The following is a 15,123-nucleotide window of genomic DNA, read 5'->3' on the forward strand; positions in this document are numbered from 1 at the left end:
GCGCGGGGCTGCCGATCTTGACAGAAAATAGGTTCTATAGGGACTACAGAGCCGTTTAAAGCCTCCATGAGAATCAGTGCAGTGTTGACTTGTCCGTTTGCACAAATCAACCTAGACGAAACCGTTCTCAAATTCTCCGTTGAAATGAATAGGATTCCCGTTTAACTGAAGAGCCACTGCAAAGACAACACGGTTTGGAGCATTTAGAGGGAAAAGTGGATCTTTGATAAGCTAATTATTTATAGATCCGTAATATTTGCTCTAAAGAATGGAGAGCTGTTCCTAAAAACTCATTCATTTAACTTGGGACATGTAAATCTATCTATATCTATCTTTAGCTCTTGTATTCCTTTAAAATGCCTTGTTTGTTTGCCTCAATATACACAACATTTCAGTCAATCAGGGAAACAGCAGGAGGGTAAGTACAACATGAACAAAAGCCATTAAAAGTGTGCTATGTCTTCTGCTTGTCTCTCTAGAGCTAGAATTGCATTTCAAAGCGGATGTTGCTAACAGGCTAAGTGACAGGTAAGATCTGTAGAGATGCAACAAAGAGATGCCCTCCATAACCCCATGAGAATGAGTATTTGTCCAGGTAATGTTTTGGCAACTTAAACAGAATAAATGTAAGCTCGTTTAATACCATACTGCAGTGCATGATAATGTGTCATCATCAAAAACATAACAAAAGTTTTGTTTTGTTTCATTCACAAATGTTTAACACATTAGCTGCAGATGTCAAATCAATAACATCTGCAGCTTTTTACCATCTAAAAACATTGCAAAAATTAAAGGTATACTGTCTAAACCAGACTTGGGGAGACTTATCCATGCATTTGTCTCCAGTTAGACTATTGTAACGTCCTGCTCACTGGCCTCTCAAAACAAGCGTTAAGACAGATGCAGTACATCCAGAACACTGCAGTTCAGGTCCCAACTAGAACCAAGAAGTACTTCACACATACGTCCTGTGCTCAGGTCTGTGCACTGGCTCCTGTGGCTCAGAGAACAGACTTTAAAGCAGCTCTGTGAATAAATCTCTGTATGTCCTAACAATAAAGTACATCTCCCACATGTTAGTGCCATATGAAACATCACACACTCTGGGCACCAGCAGGAGGCCGGAGTCAGTCCTCAGAGTCAGGACTAAACATGGGGAATCAGCGTTTTAGTTTTATGCAACTAAAGCCTGGAACAATCTTCCTGAAGATGTGAGACAGGCCTCTACTTTGACAATGTTTAAATCCAGGCTCAAAACAGTTCTGGGATATGACTGAAAGGTTTTTATTCTGCACTTTTCTCTTTTAATGTTAATTCTGTGATGATTATGTTTTGATTTGTTGTATTGTGATTTCTTATTCTGTAACACTTTAAATTACTTTGTGTATGAATGGTACTACACAAAAAGTCTTGCCTACATCAGCAGCAAAGCAAGAGCATCTTCATAAAAAACAGGTGATGGACCATCTACCAGAAAATTTACGTAATGGACCTTTAAGTTTATGATCATTTCACAATGTCTATAGACAGAAATGCAAACCACTCTTCCAATGTGCAGTCCCATACTATGTTTTGTAATTGCCTTCTGCTGGTATAAAAGAATGCATTGTGTTTAATGAATCTTATTATGCTGTTATTCAAACTTGAGCAGGGCAGATGGTGTGTGGACATTAATCCAGTGGAGATATTTCCAAGGAGATGGCACAGACACATAGGAAGCAGATGTGAAGAGGACCTCTCCACTCTCCTACATCTTACAGAGCTTATGATCCAGTAGGATCAACAGAACAGCTTATACCGTAGTGGTAATAACCTTAATCCCTGGCTAGATTATATCTCTTATAATGCACAAGACATTTCCCTAAGTAAGGAGGTTGGTGAGGTATGAGGAAATCTTCACTTAGTTTGTTAGAATAGAAATTAAGGGAACGGAAAAACCTACTTGGAACCAATATACTCCAAGGACATATTCTCGCTGAAAGTGCTCAACAGCTTTTTAGTGAAACTGTGGGTCCCAAAGCTGACATGTGACAATTTCACATCTGAAGTGTGACTGTGCTGCTGGACTGAAAAAAAACGAAGAAGAAAAATACTGTTAAATGCCGTTGTGCTCAAAGCAGCACTATAATAAAAGACAGATCTGCAAAACTGTGGAGGAAGTGTCCGGAGAATACTTGTGCTGCTGAAGATCTGATGAAAAGCAGTAGACTGAGTCAGAACTCATGTGGAAAGGAAACTTATGTAAATTATATGTAAAGCCATATGGTAATAAATGTATTATATGGCTCCACATTAGAAGATATGGTAATGTTTTGTGTCAACATTTTACCCATGTACACTGAATATCTGCCCAGTTTGAAGTACATTATGTAATGCAGTCTCAGAAGGTTGAAGGCATCTGTCATATCCACTAATGCCAAAGATTCACTCTTAGATTTGGCAACAGTTTTTATTTCATTTCAACTTTGACTTTACTCAATTAATCAATGAATCTAGTCAAATAAGAGTCTTTATTTTCAGGCAACAAATTATCTTCTCCAGATTTAATCTAAAGAATTCATAATATTATCATAATAAATATAAAATTCCAATTATACTGTATACGGTTTGGAGCATTTTGATGGTTAAATTAGCTTTTTCTGTAGTTTATGACAAATTAACAGAGGCGCAGCACTGGATTAGAACCAAGGATCTACAAGTCCACTATAATTATTCCTTTAGAGATTGCTTTTAGCTGTTGCCAGTAGTATATTTTCTTGTTTTTTAAGAAACAGATAAGATTCAAGGCAAAAAAAAATCTTTATTTCTACTTGCCTTGTCATGAATATTTTATCTAATCCAATTAATTCATCATTGAGTAATCTCACATCCCAACAGCACCAGCCAAGTCTGACTAAAACTGTATAATTATTTTTCCAATATATGAACAAATTATAATAATTGCAATTTCAATTTGATCTATTTTTTTCTTTTATCATTCTCTATAAAGAGTAGCATCAAAGACACCCAGACTGTGCATTTCTCCCCAGCCTCATTCATGATCACATTACATTATTCATTGAGAACATTTCACAATCAGACCATGAAAGCCTACATGAGACGCACATATGCAAATGCCACCATCACTTCTGGTAAACACTATTGTTATGTGAATTTTCCCCGGCATACACAACAAATCACTCCTATTGTTGGAATTATGCATCCCATGATATTGCATTGATTTCAGGTGACAGCTCTGTGTGCTGACAATGAAACGGCACAGTACAGTATATAACATAGTTGCGTAATGGGTATTTGTATTCCAACATGTTTATTTGTGCTGAGGGAGCGATCCACTTTAGGAGGGGCCTGGTGTCAGAGTATTTCAGAAACACTCTTTTGACAGTCGGAGCGGTTGTATTTAAACAAGGGAAAAATCCACGGGGAAAATCCCTCTAATCTTTTGATCCCAGTACAGTATCTATTCTTAAACTGGCGTACAGCACTGTGGTATTAATCTGACTGCATTGTCTGAGCGGAGCCCCTCTATGACTGACACTTGGACAGATGTGTCACATGACCGAATGATTGACAGCTCTCCAGTGGATATGCATATTCAAACTACAACTGCAGATCTGTCATCACTGTCAGGTTATAGTTTTAGCACATAATTGCAGCACCACAAAGGCAAAATAACATTACGTGCTTATTTATTAGAGACTTTTACTTTAAAGATTATTTAGATCCTTATTTTAAATTCTGTTTATTGTAGGAATAAATATTGATCCAAAACTACTTAAAACGTCCATTGGCTTCCTGTTAAAGGTGCACGGTGTAACTCGCTTGTATCCATGGAGATGCTATCGCTCTGTCTGGAATGTCCCACAGTATTGGATTAAACTGTCCGTGGCAGAGATAGTGGACCTTTAAAACTGCAGAACAGATCCTCTACTGCTCCTCATATAGTGGCATTTCACTGAAGCAGCAGATTGGGTTTGAAAAAAAAAAGCTGTGAGAAACATTCACAAGTATAACAAGGAAGAAGTGCACGGATGTAACTCACACATGCAGCGGAGTGTAAGATAATGAGGGAGAGTCGTACATGATTATAAGGTCTTATTTGGCCCTGTAAGTCTCCTGCATCCAGCCTTAGCCTTATAATGCCAGACGCAGTGATGCAGTTTGTGGCTTTATGATTTCCTTTACATTATTCAATATAAAACTGAAAATAGCAGGAAAAATATTTGGGATAAAATTTTGCCTGCAATAAAACTGATACATTGTGTTGTTTGGCTTATTATTTCATTCATTTTCTTATTTTTCTTATTATTTTTTTATTTATTTCGATCAGATTTATGGCGTATTTGAGGGGCGAGATGTGTTGTACTGGATGTATGTCCAATATGTTACTGTTACTTTTACTTAAACATCAACCTGTCCAGGCATTACAGGTGGAAATTAGTGCTTTTGCTATATCCTTTCATCATGCATCTTTCCTGTTTTAAGGTCAATGTAATGTTGTGCACTGTCCCTGTTCAAATAAAAGCATACTATACCATTTATGAACACAATAAGCCAGTATGCACATCTCCAGTACACTTAAAGCACTTGTTTTTCTTATTCAAGCTCAAAAGGAGTGGAACCATATTAAATCCAAACCTTGTCTTCCATTAGAGCATAAATTAAATGCTTTCTTTTATTACTGAATGTTGTCACGGTGACCAGCAAAGAGGGGCCACAGGTGGGTACAACAAGGGCCAGTGAGCAACAGGCCTAAGACAATCTGAGACATGAATTCACTTGGGGCAGTTCAAATAGTTCAAATGAGTCACCAGTTTGCCCAACACACACATGTTTGCGGATTCTGGAGGCGAGCCAGAGACCATTCACTTCCTCCTTGTGTATTTTATTGTCGCTTTCACTGTATAAGCCCCGTCCTTGGAGAGTCTTGGCACAAATTGTTCAGTATTGACTCGAGGCATGACGCCAAGTCTTCATCCAAACAGAAAATGTAACTTTGAATAGCTGTGCTTCATCATAATAAATAATACATATGATGTTCAAACACTCAACAGTGTCCCATTAACTGCTCACACAGCAGATAACTGTACAAGCACCAGCCAACATGTGTTATACCCAACTGAATAAAGGGGCACTATGGAACTTTTTTGAGGGAGTGACTGCTACCTGCTCATCTCAATGGAGATGTTATCGCTTTGCCTGGAATATCAAACTCATTTCTCTCCGTTGAGACAAGAATTTGGTGCCACAAGGTCAAGTTACATAGTTTTTTACAGTTTTTAAAGATATTTTGAACATTAATACAGTGAAATAAACACTGTAGTGATACGTTTTATTGTCATACTGTAGAACATTCCAGGTGAAGCAATAAAAGCACATCATTTGAAAAGTTATACAGTTAAAATACATGTTATTCTCTCAGGAAACATTTTACTTGCATTTGATTTGCATTTAAAGTATCGCACCTCCTCCTCCTCCACTGAGCAGGTGCTGAGTGATCATTGTGACAGATGATGTAAAACACGGCTCTAATGCACTCGAGGGGGCACCGGGGCCATTAAGACCCCTCTCACTGGCAGGGCATCCAGTCATGTGACGCTCCTACCACTGATTAAAACTCAATTAGAGCAGCTCCGAACCAATTAAAGAACAAGTGTCATAACCAAAAGAGGAGACATGCATTACGGTAATAGCATGGGATAATGGTTAGCTAACAACGGGATGGAGCTAATATATAAAGAGAAGTGTCCAGGATATGATTTATTTATTTATTTTTCTTAGTGTTGAATGATTATGAAATGTGACGAAGATGTGATATCGTTTTCTAAGCTGTGCAAAGTAAATTGTTTGCTTTTGAACCATTTTAGTTTGAGAAAATAAGATCGGACAGTTTCACAGATTGAGATGAAATAGTTCTAGTGACCACAACGATGCACTTCCATCAATATTGTGAACTCTTCTGTGCAAAGTCTGTCTATTCTGTGCTAAATCATCACTATTACAATGTTGTTTTCTAATCAGCTACTGTTTGAGCCTCATTTGCACTGTGCACTGCTTACGATTATGATTTTTTTACTCAGAAATTAAGGCTAACTTACTTTTTTTTCCATGTAATCAACAAAATAACATGTCTAAAAAAGTAGTTGCCTTAAAAGTAGTTATAAAATGTAAAATAATGCATCATATTGGGCCTTTAACACCCACAGTGGTAAAAATGGCAGTGTATAAGAATAGTTTTTAATATAATGTGTGATATATATTGCTGTTCCCTCTCTCTATACAATGCGGTGTCCCACTTTCACCTGAACAGTTTGGCTCAGAGCAGTGACTCCATCATCCCATTTATTATCAGGATCAAATATAGAGCTGTGTGCGCTGCATCTGTGTTATTTCACTAATGAGACACCAGGGCTGACCAGGGCACAGTGCATTTCAATAATTGTTTATGTGCTACGCTGGTTTGGGATTGGACGTTGGGGCATTTGACAGGTCAGCACAAAAGCCTGTAATCCTTCAGCCGATCAAAGTGGAGCAAGTTTGTGTAACAACGGTGCAGGACACTTAAAGGGGACAACTTTTATGAGCTTTTAGTTACGTTTTAAGGCAGACCTATTGTGGAAAATCGAGTTTTCAGAGGATTTACCATGTTATAGTTGTTTCCCTTTCTCATTTATCCTCTCGAAGTTGTTTTAGGAGTGATTTGTGCATGTTTGTGCTTATTTTCAAGATGCCATATTGCCAGTAAATCAACATTTTCACCGCCACTAGCATACGCCCACTGCTCTGTACTTAGATCGTTCTTCAGTTTTATTTTCTTAATCGATAATGCACGTAGGATTTGAGAGGAGGAGCCGACAGATGCGTGGCTCTTTGTTATGATGTCATAGATTATAACTATATAGCAGACACAAGCACATTAAGTCTTCTTTAACAGTGTTCCCTCTTCGTTTAAGGTTAGATTTTAGTTGGTTCATGTTTGAGTAATCCTGTTTTGTTCTGCATTTGAGGCTTGAATCCTCAGAAAACTTCCACCTATTCCCAATATCTATACATCTTAGCGTGGGCTTGCTACAGTACAAATACTACAAAGACGTTCTGCAGTTTCGTCAATGGACTTATTTCTATTACCAAACCGTTTTTAGCTCAAAGACGTTGTTTACAAATGAACAAAGTGTAAAATCTGTACATACAGTTTAGCACCAAATACTCAAAAAAGGCAAGTAGAAGCATTCATCACTTACAAATCACATGAACGTACATTTTTATATCAAAACAAAAACAGCTTTGAATAAATGAGCAGCAAATCCACTTCACCCAAACCTGTCCTGCAAAACCTAAAGCTTAAACAGTGCGATTCTAACACCAGAGACTTAAGGACAAGCGTAGCACAAGTTCCTGCATTCCACTGAGGAAGTTCAGTTTTCTCATCTTTGAATGTTAGTGTCACATTGAGCTATAAATAGACCCCAGCGATCGCAGGTGTGTAATTACTGTTTTTATAAGCCCGTCTGACACTGAAGACTTGTATTAAAAGATATTGGTTCAAATCAGAACAGACATTGCCGTTACATTTAGCTTTAACAAATTATGGCTGTGGAGAAACTGCTTTGAATGTGACATAAGAATTTATTTCTAGATGATAAAAAATACGAATATTTTGTAGTGAGTGAAGTGAAATTGTCTTGAAATTTGTGACTTCTTTCAATGCAATACTTTCAATTTTAAGACAGATTATTTTCCATAGGCGTAGGGACATTTGACTTGTGCTACTGGCAAATAGATTTTCTTATTTTAAGCTGAATTAACATCTTGAAAACAAAGAAAAGTTGTATGTTTAAAGATCTTATATTATCAAAATTGACTCTTGTGAGCTTTAAGACGAGTTGTTACCTCATCAAAAACATACCTTGAGTTGTGTTGTTTCATTTACACGTGTTCAAATAATCCTTTACTATTAGTCTGTCTACATCTCCAAAGCTCAAAATGCTCCGTTCCACTTTGTGATGTCATGTAGTGGTACTTTTCAAGTTGACATCTACCTTTTACCTTTTGTTCTGTAGAGATTGGCAATTCCAGGGCTGAAATTATCCAAATGATTCTAGTGAAGGTTTATGCAGTTTAAAACACAGTGGAGCACTTCCTGTTTCACCACATGACATCACAAGGTGGAACGGAGTGTTTTTCGTTTGAGAGAAGAACTCAGCGTAAATATGCAGGGTTTGTGTGTTAAACATGTGTGAATGAAACACAACTCCAAGTATGTTTTTGATGAAGAAACAACAACATAACATAGATCAGAAAACAGTGTAATATGGGCCCTTTAAGCGATTCAATCTACTACTGAAAATGACTGAAGTAAATCATTTTAAACAGTGCTGCATTTTCCATTTTACAGTATAAGTCTTCATTTAATTTAACGTGACAATTTCTCCTCACGCTTATAAAATTAAGACCTGAATTACCTGACATACAAAATGGCTGACGTGTTTGTAAAAATATGTGCCACTCTGTTAGTTTGAATAATGGAAAGAAGACTTGTCATGGAGCTGTCAGCAGTGATGTGCGGCAGTGATGTGCGGCAGTGATGTGCGGCAGTGATGTGCGGCTGCAGTCACCAGCTGTGCTCTGCATTCAGACATGCTCCAGAGCAGGGGACACTCCGCCTCCGATACTAACTCAACCTAATTAGGCACAAGTCCATAGAGCGGCTTTACTGTACCCACTGTACGGGTTTAATGTTCCAGTGGTGAGAGTGAGGTCATACTCTCGAGCTTCCACGTGATAGCACTAGTTTGTAGAGAATAAGCAGTAAATAACAGTAGGCCCGTCACAGTGAACACTATATCGACTCCTCGTTCACTACATGACAGATGGAACGGTCATTTCAGGGTTTAATGTTTATCATGAGGAATTTTTATTTGCACTACTGGGAACAAAACATACATGGAGTTGTGTTTTGTTTCATTCACACATATTTGAGTAATCTTTTATTATTAGTCTGTCTACATCTCCAAAACTCAAAATGCTCTGCTCCACCTTGTGATGTCATATAGTCGTGGTGGTTAAGTTAACAGCTACGTTTTATCTTTTGTTCAGTAAAGATGAGCAAATCTAGAGCTGGAATTATCCAAATGATACTAGTGAGGTGTGTGGAGCACTTCCTGTATTACCAGATGACATCACAAGGTGGAACAAAGTGTTTTCTGTACTACAGTGTGTTGAATGTTGTTATTTATGTATTGCAGCTCATATTTTTTTTAACAATAATATACATTTAGAATCATTTTTTCTGGATGTTTTTGCTTATAATTTGGTTTCAATATTATAGTTTATCACGTATATATTTACTTCAGCAACATATCACTGTTCAAAATGTGTTCTCGTGTCAGGCCAAAGTAAAAGAAGAAAGACTATTCTACCTTTATTTGTTGCAGGGAAGACTAACTACAACTACAAATTGATCAGAGAATGTAATTAAAATTCTAAATTGTTATGCTTTTGAAAATGTTGTGCTATTTTAATTATCTTCATGTGTAGAGGGAGAAAAAATACAAACAAAAAACAACATACAAGTCCGTTTAAAACATTAAAAGCAGGTGCAGGTGTTAGCATACACGTTTGTCGCCAGATTATTAAATTGCGTTTGTGGCACTAAAGTATCCAATTTTGCATTTTCTTGACATATATTCCATTTTTGGGAGGCAAAACAGCTAAAATCGTTGTTTTGTTTTGTTTTTCCATCCCAGTTCTGTTGTAGCTAATCCTTTATACAAGAAGTGAGATATTCAGGCAGTCTATGAAATATTCCCTTATCAATACATTTCATACAGTGTTGTCCAATCTGCTTTTTCATAGAGTGAACAGTGTGTTTTAAATTCATCAGACGTTATTAAATTCAGTCTTATGACGTAATTAACATGGCACCTTAACGAGATTACAAACTTGCAGTCTCGAGTCTGCTCTTAATGATTCTACGTACTCAAAAAAAACAAAAAAAACCCCACATAAATTAATAAAAACGGTTTAAATCTGCTATAGTTTGTCATTTAAATCTCTATAATGGCTGCTCTACTCATATACGAGATAATTATACATGAAGCAGGTGGGAATATGACGATCATTATGAGATCGAGGCATATTGTTTCGAATTACACAACTTGACACTGCATCCTCAAAACAATCATAAAGATGCAAGTCAAGAGGCAATTAAGACGGGGAGGGGGAAAAGTGCTATTGACAAATGTGGAGTGTTTTGCTCATTAACCCAACTTCCAGGTGCGAGAGCATGACAAAAGCCTGATTAACCTCTGACACACAATACTTTAAGATGGGATGATTTGTTTAAGTACATAAATGGGCTGTTATCTGCCGTTATGAAGAGACTGTCAAGAGCTGGAACATGAAAAGACTGCGATGCGATTTCTTATTAGACAAACTCTTTGACGGTTGTGTTAATAAAGCCGTGCACCTCTCTGATCTGCAGCGGGTTAAATACGCTTCAGTGGTTGGCTCATTTGTGGAAAGATGATGTTTTCATTGCATTAGTGATCACAGATTCAGTTACAAGACGCAGCTCAATTGAAGACAGGTTTGGAAAATCATTTAGGCGATTTAGTTGTGCGATGCCAGCTAAATTTTACATTAAAAAGGCCCTATATTGCGCAAAAAATCATTCTTGTGAGGTTTAAGACATGTTTGCTCATTAAAAACATACCTGGAGTCGTGTTTTCTTTCGTTCACACATTTTTGAGTAACACTTTATTATCTGTGTACATCTCCAAAGCTCAAAATACTCCACCTTGTGATGTCATGACATGGTAGCTTAAGTTAACAGCTACGTTTTTACCTTTAGTTACGTAGAAATTCGCGAATCCAGAGCTGAAATGATCCACGTGATTCTAGTGAAGGCGTATGCAGTTGAAAAACACAATGGAGAACTTCCTGTATTACCACGTGACATCACAGGGTGGAACAGAGTGTTTTCTGTTTGAACTCAGCCTAAATTTGCAGGGTTTGTGTGTTAAACAGTTGTGAATGAAACAAAACAAAACTCCAGGTATGTTTTTGATGAGAAACATTATAACAGATCAGAAAATAGCGTAATGCGAGCTGTTTAAAAATCCAAAAATCACATTCACACCACAATAATCCTTCACAATCATACCTCGATCTAAAAAGCCTCGAATCTATACGCTGTTATCAATAGTAAACAAAGAATTAGAACATATATTGATTTGTATGCACCTTAGCCAACTGTATATGAGACTTAAAAATATTCACTTTTAACTTTTTAGATAATACAATTCATCTAAATAATTCAAGTGTCTAAGCGGAAATTTGATGTAATCTTATTTTGGCCCTGATAATGAATGACATCACTAAGAGCGTGCGCGGTGGTTGGACCGTTTTCGATGAGGTCACTGGTTTAATCCATGTTTACTCTCTCTCACTTGACAATGACTGCTCGATGGTAGTTGGGGGTAAGCCATTGGAGATGTTTCATAGGTCAACCAATCCCTGTGGAGCTACTTTGATAAGAATGGAGAACACCTTAGGGGACAGAAACACCTGCAAGTTTTACTAATGAGGCCTAGTAGGAGAGACAGCCATACAAACAAACTGTTTAGCAAATCAATGGCGCATGACGAAATAGAGGAGGGGAATGCTCTAAATGACAGAGAACATGCTGCTCTGTGTATGGGCTGAGTCAGATGTCTTACCTTCACTGCAGTCCTTGCCCTGGTAGCCGGTGTGGGAGCAGTCGCAGGTGGGCTCATCGTTGATCAGGCTGCACACTCCTCCGTTTAAGCACATGTTTGCAGTACCACACACATCCTGCAGGACTCCCTCACTATTGACCAGCAGGGCCTCGGTGCTGTTGACTGTGATGTTGGTTATCCACCCCGTGAACGGAGGCTGGTCCTTCACCACCACAGACGTGAGCCTCAGGGCGACCGAGCGTAACTCCGGAGGTATACCCCCAACAAACAGGTGACTGAACACGGTCATGTCCCTCCGCTTCGACCTCACCTCCACCCACTTCACCTCACTGTCCACGACCAGAGTGGTGTTCTTAAAGTTTCTCCGTATTGTCACGCTGTGCCACTGGCTGTCGTTGACCGCAATGTCGGACAGGATGGAGGCGGGCTCAGCACAGAAGATGGAGAAGCGAAGGCTGAGTTTACCGTTGACTATGAGCAGCTCTAAAAAGTCACAGAATCCCTCGTCATCGAAGTACACCAGGAGCCCCTGGGAGCTCTTGGTTTTCATGTTGAAGCTCATCTCGCTCTCACAGCAGGCGTTCCACACGGGAAATCTGGCCCACTGGCCCTCAGCTCCAGAGAACTCCAAACAAGAACTCATCTCCAACAAACAACACACTACAAGGGCCACCCACAGAACATGGGTACCACTGGGCTTCTGGAGGACCATGATGGAATCACTAACTACAGGAAGTCTAAATTAAATAGGTTCAATCTGACTTTATCTTTCCAGTAATTAAGGACGTTAGGAATTAGCCTGTCTAGATGGGCACACCAGAGCTAACAGGTGCATTTTACAAGAAATGCTTAAATACTATGTTTTTGCAATGCAAGACTCTTGGCCACCACTTGTTCCCTGGAGCGAATCTCATTACCTTACATAGGCCAGGCCACTGCCAAAGCTCTCACTGCTCGCTCCAGAACACTGGGCTCTGTCTAAAGGTCCTCTCTGCCATGGCTGTTTACATCAAAATGAACTGCAGTCAAAAATCCATTGGCACAGTTGGTCTAATTTGTGTAATGAGGAAGTGTCTCTTGTGGTGCCAGTCAGACCCGGTTTCACTCGAGGTGAAATAGCAGCTTCATGTTCATGCCTCTTTTCTTTGGTCAGGATCTAGGAGCCTCGCCTGGGGCTCTTCACCCTGCATCCTCTGTAAAAATGCCATATGTAACCAACCTGACGTGAGAGAAGAGGCAGGCTGTCTGTCAGAGAGCTCCTTAGTCCCAATGCAAGCTGGAAAAAAAGAGAAAGAAAGAAAACACAGTGAGCATTTTGACTTGTGCGTTGAACGCTTGTGTCCAAAACCCTCATCACCATTCACTCTAAACACTATCATCAGTCTAATCACAGTATTTACGTACACTCCTCTGGCATTTATTCCACACAGGCCTTTGTGTCTTCACAAACCATATCATTAGATTCATATCAGGCTTTCCTAGTAGCACACAGCTGCACACAAAACAGCCCCTGTATACACACATGTAGCCAGTCCAAAGCTCCTGTATCACATACCCAATCAATCACTACTCCCGAGTCTGTTTTATATGTTTGCTCGTTTTGAATCTCGATGAGAATAGCTTAATCACTGCTCGAATAACTCTGATTTGTTCAGGGGTATTGACTCGAGTCCTAAAAGTTCGTTTATTTTCAGCGATGGCATTCCTTTACGTGCGCGCAATAACGAGCATCTGTAGCGTGTGAATAAGTGCGTCATTCGCTCCACAAAGCCCGGTCTGTGTGAGACGAAGCGGCGAGTGGGACCGCTGCTGCTGCTTCCACAGTCCGCTCTGCTCCATTCTGTCTGCCTCATCACTATTCCCCTCTCGCGCAGGACCGCTTTTTAACCCAAACACCCAAACATCTCTGGACATATGACACAGAAAGCAAACTATACAAAAACTGTTTCTTTTAAGATTAGACACGTATCTTGCGCGTGAATTAAAATCCGTTTTACTTGCAATCAGCAAATCTAAGTTAGCGTTTCGTCTCAATTGCAAAGCAGGGCATCTTCACTCCGCACACGAACAACGAACGAATAACGAACGAATAACGAACGGCTCCGTGTGACTACTTGGACTCATCATCATTAGCGTGCTTTAGATGCAAAAAACTGGCAATTTAGAAGTGTTACTTGAATGGGACCCACAACTATTTGCGCGTAAATTGCTATTTTACCCAAAGCTCCCACTGGGAAATAGGACAGGATAGTGCGCCCTGTTTCAAATCTTGCCTCATTTTACGTGCAACCCGAGACCAATTTGCAAGTGAAGAAACGCCAATACTTTCAGACTAAAACTCGACTGCCCGTGGTGTTCACATTACCTCCAATAATCCGTGTATGAAGTTAGTTTCCAGTGTCCAAAAAACACAAACTCAAGACAAAAGGGAAAAAGACGCAAAGCCAGTTGGAGCGGCTGGATGGAAGCTCCGGCGCCGGTGCGCAGTGGAGAAAATCCCGTTATCTTCAGCGGAGGAGAAGGTACAATCTGGTTCCCCCCGTTGAGCCTATCCAGCGACTGTCAGGAGCCACAGACAGCGAGAATCACGTGTCTCCCCGTGATGTCTACCGGGGAGGGGCCGAATGCAGTACCTTGGACAGCGCCTCTGCCTCCACCGCTCATCTGTCTCTGGTCTGTGGGTATTTACAGCCCGGGCAACGTTTACGCGCAACATCCGAGGGCAGCACAAGGGGTTTAGTGAATGGGATCTCATTTTCTATGCAAATATCAACCAGTGTCAGTCATTTATCATGTAAGCTGCTTGGATAATAGTACATTTTATTTGATTTTATTTAAGGGAATCAGTTGTAAGCGTGGATTCTGACAGTTCTTTTAGGCCTACAATAACATGCATGCAAAGTCATCAGTTTGCACAAATGCCAAACCAAATCTTACAGTTTAAACACTATTTTGAGGATTGTAATTCAGCAGATGATCAAAACTGAACTCTTCCTGCATGAAAAGCTTCCCTTAACTGGCTCTTTTTTTCCATAAACTTCTGAAACACACACAATTACAAAGAAAAAAAAAACTGTAGAGGTCAATTGGAAAGTCGTCTGAATAGTTTAACTTAGTCCACACTTGTCAATTTTGGAAAAGCATCCCGCTGACCAAACCAGCTGGAGACAACAATGTAAATAGGCCATTATGGTTAAAGAGTTTGTTATGAGAGCAGCTGAATGATTAATCACCACAGAGACGCTAATGCCCCTTTCGCAGTTATGCTTAATTTTTATTTTATTTATGTCCTATCTTTTATTTATGGCCAGCGGTGTCCCCGTGGATGTATATAGGGTTTTGAATGACCGAGAACACCAGTGGGCAGATCACTATATTCCAGAGAGAGGGGGCTGCTTCTGCC

The 15,123-nt window shown here is 39.5% G+C and overlaps 1 protein-coding gene across 14 annotated transcripts in view; it reads right to left on the minus strand.

Annotated features, from left to right (window-relative positions):
- LOC117382306 (neurexin-1a-like) overlaps positions 1 to 14,254 on the minus strand; it is a 313,634-nt gene extending 299,380 nt beyond the window's left edge. For all 14 annotated transcript variants that reach the window (XM_033979439.2, XM_033979430.2, XM_033979425.2 and 11 more), the window contains exons 1-2: positions 14,086 to 14,254; positions 11,721 to 12,996 (exon numbers count right to left, since the gene is read on the minus strand). In XM_033979439.2, coding sequence (XP_033835330.1) covers positions 11,721 to 12,432 — 712 coding nt within the window. In that variant the 5' untranslated portion in view covers positions 12,433 to 12,996; positions 14,086 to 14,254. The remainder of the gene's footprint in view (positions 1 to 11,720; positions 12,997 to 14,085) is intronic.
- Between the last annotated feature and the right edge of the window lie 869 nt (positions 14,255 to 15,123).

The sequence above is a fragment of the Periophthalmus magnuspinnatus genome, chromosome 15 (assembly GCF_009829125.3).
Source record: "Periophthalmus magnuspinnatus isolate fPerMag1 chromosome 15, fPerMag1.2.pri, whole genome shotgun sequence".
Classification (NCBI taxonomy): domain Eukaryota; kingdom Metazoa; phylum Chordata; class Actinopteri; order Gobiiformes; family Gobiidae; genus Periophthalmus; species Periophthalmus magnuspinnatus.